The following is a 3,213-nucleotide window of genomic DNA, read 5'->3' on the forward strand; positions in this document are numbered from 1 at the left end:
CGTATTTGAATAGTAATCGCATAATAGTCTTCTTGCCTTGGTAAATATAAGTTGAATCACTTTTCTTTCTTGTATCCGTCATTCGCTGCTTAATAAACGAGGGATGAAGAGTTGGCTTTAGAGCTCGGGCATCGAGCATCGATCGCGCCCCACAATAAGTTGCAGCAACTCGCCAAGCCCCAAGTCTGACTTTAATATTTATTAATATTTTAAGAGGAACGTTAATGAAACTTGTTTCATAATAATAATAATAATAATAATAATAATAATAATAATAATAATAATAATAATAATAATAATGATGATGATAATGATGATGATGATGATGATGATGATAATTATTATTATTATAATGATAATAATAATAATATTGATGATTATTATGATGATTATGATGATGACGACGATGACGACGATGACGACGACGACGACGACGACGACGATGATGATGATCATGATCATGATAATAATAATAGTAGTAGTAATAGCGGCCACGACGACAACGAGAACCATGGTCGTTATCATTATCTGAACGGTCGTCGTCGTCGTCGTCGTCGTCGTCGTCGTCGTTGGCATTGACGTTGGCGTTGACGTTGGCGTTGACGTTGGCGTCATTATCATTATCATCGTCGTCGTCGTCATTATAACCATTGTCATCGACGTTATAATCATCGTAATCATCATAATGAATCTCGTCATCTCTATCGTCTTTGTCGTCTGATATTCCATATCATCAAACATCGTCATGATAATTATCACTCACAATGTCATCATAATTATTAATATTATAAATAAATAGTTACTCATCGAAAATTGCGCAATAACAAAACAGTCGTCATTAGTGTCATTCTTTATGGGAACGGAACTAGCAAGCCAATAATATCGAGTCTCGAAGTCACGGCTTCTTCAAAAGCAAAGTCGGATGAACGTGATTTTTTGAAAAATGTACAATATAGAGACTCGCTGGCACCGTATCCATTTACATGCCGCTGGAATCAATCGCTGATAGCATAATAATGCCGGACTTTGGAATCCGTTACAAACGCCCTCTGGCAAGTTATCAAAATCGAGAATCGCCGAGCCGTCATTCGCAACGAAAGATGGAATTGAATGATGAAAAGAAAATTAAAATTGAGAAGAGGAGAAATGGACTGAAAGGGGGAAGAGGGTGAATGGTCGAAAAAATAAAATTAAAGGGGTTACGGGAATGGATTCAATGGATGATGGCGGGTCGGTGACAGGCGGGGGGGGGGGATTGGGGGGTGGGGATTGGGGGGGAGGGGGGTGAGAGAAGAAAGAAATTTTGTGGTTAATCGTTGGGCGAGATCGTCAAAAGTGAAAGCTGTGAAAAAGTGGGGTGTCGGTAGCGATTCTCAATTTTCTTTCTTCGACCGGCGTTGAAAGTGTATGGACGGAGCCTGCCTGTATTCTTCCCTATTTCTCACTCTCTCTCTCTCTCTCTCTCTCTCTCTCTCACACTCTCTCTCACGGGCGCGAGCGCGCCAATAACACACACACGCGCATACATACAAAGAGAGAGAAGCACGCACTCTTTGCTCGGCAACCTTGATTTGGACGGGTGGTGTTCGGGTGAAACGCGAAGCATTAACTCTCATTCTTTTGACTCGGTAGCACTCGAGGGGCTTATTTTTAGGTTCGAAGACGCTACTATCGTCCGCGACAGACTGTCAATGAACTCCGAAGAAAGAGAAAGGCCCCTTTTAAAGGGAGAGAAAGACGGTGAGTCGTGGTATCGGACTTGGCGTGCCAGCTTAAACGAGTCATACAGGGCCAATTCCGAGGACTTTTTCACGAAGAAAAATGCGGAGCTTTCGATCAAAGCCACAATGTGCAAAGTCACTGTTCGAGAACACGACTCGATGCATCCCTGCTTCCACCTCGGACACGACTCCTGCAGAAGAGTCGTTCGGAGGCACGCGAAGTAAGAGACTCCTCCTCGCCCACTTCCGACTCGCCTCCTCACGACGTTATATATAATTTTCATCAAGGCTCATCCGAGGCTCGGATAAAAATTACAAAAACATTGCTAGGCCGCCGACGATTCTTATCGCGCTATTTGGTACTTTGACAAAGAGAATGCGCGTTAATATGCTCGTCTGTGGATCTATTTAACAAACACGAATGCAATGTAGAGACTCTGTCTCGGTGCAGAAGTGTGTTTGTGCGCATAGGTACAGGCGTAGAACCGAGTCACTTTCTACCGGTGCTCCTTTCTCTTTCGCGTGCAATGGCTTTAACATCGGCGAATTCCTATGCATAAACTCATCCACCTAGACATTCACCCTCATAAATATAGTTACGCATGCACGCAGGCACGCACGCACGCACGAATAAGCAGTCAGTCAGTTAATTAGTTAGTTAGTTGGTTGGTTAGTTAGTTAGTTAGTTAATTAGTTAGTTAGATAGTTAGTTAGTTAGTTAATCAGTTCAGTCAGTCAGTCAGTCAGTCAGTCAGTCAATAATTCAATCAGCCAATCAATCAGTCAGTCAGTCAGGTAGTCAGACGGTCTGTCTTTCAGTCAGTCCGTTTGTCAGTCAATCAGTCAGACAGACGGACAGATAGACAGATTGACAGACAAACAGACAGACAGGCAGACAGGCAGACACACAGACAGACAGACAAACGAACGAACGAACGAACGAATAGACAGGCTGGCAGGCAGACCGTCAGACAGACAAACAAACAGACATAGGGACAGACAGACAGATAGACAGACAGGCAGAAGAGACACAGACGGACGTCGGACTATACAAAAAACGCATGTACATTAGACGATTGCTCCCCCTTCTAACCCTCCCTATCCCTCGCTCGGCTCTCAATGTCTCTCATTTTTTTGTTCGTAGATACAGAAAAACATAATGGAACAATGATAATGCAACAGTATCACCCAACAAGTCCATATCGCCGAGGAGGAGCGACGCCTGCGCTATTAAATCTTAGCCGGTAATAGTATGATAATTAATCGTAATTGATAATCAATAATTATAATTATAAATATATTAATAATTACAATTAATAATAATAAAAAATAAAAAAATAAAAAAAAAAAAAAAAAATAGAAAAGAAAAGAATAATAATATTAATAATTATTATTTTGATAGTATAATAATTAATAATTAATAATTAATAATTAATAATAATAATTGAAAATAACAAATAATAATAAATTAGTTCTGTACAAGGCGCTTCGA

At 40.8% G+C, this 3,213-nt stretch overlaps 1 protein-coding gene across 1 annotated transcript in view; it reads right to left on the reverse strand.

Moving 5' to 3' along the window:
• The window catches only part of LOC105364394 (prostatic spermine-binding protein-like), a 9,891-nt gene extending 9,043 nt beyond the window's left edge, over positions 1-848 (reverse strand). Inside the window, exons 1-2 of the mRNA XM_011502310.1 lie at positions 818-848; positions 511-717 (exon numbers count right to left, since the gene is read on the reverse strand). Coding sequence (XP_011500612.1) covers positions 511-717; positions 818-848 — 238 coding nt within the window. The remainder of the gene's footprint in view (positions 1-510; positions 718-817) is intronic.
• Positions 849-3,213: the final 2,365 nt, after the last annotated feature.

The sequence above is a fragment of the Ceratosolen solmsi genome, unplaced genomic scaffold (assembly GCF_000503995.2).
Source record: "Ceratosolen solmsi marchali unplaced genomic scaffold, CerSol_1.0 scaffold10, whole genome shotgun sequence".
Taxonomy (NCBI): Eukaryota; Metazoa; Arthropoda; class Insecta; order Hymenoptera; family Agaonidae; genus Ceratosolen; species Ceratosolen solmsi.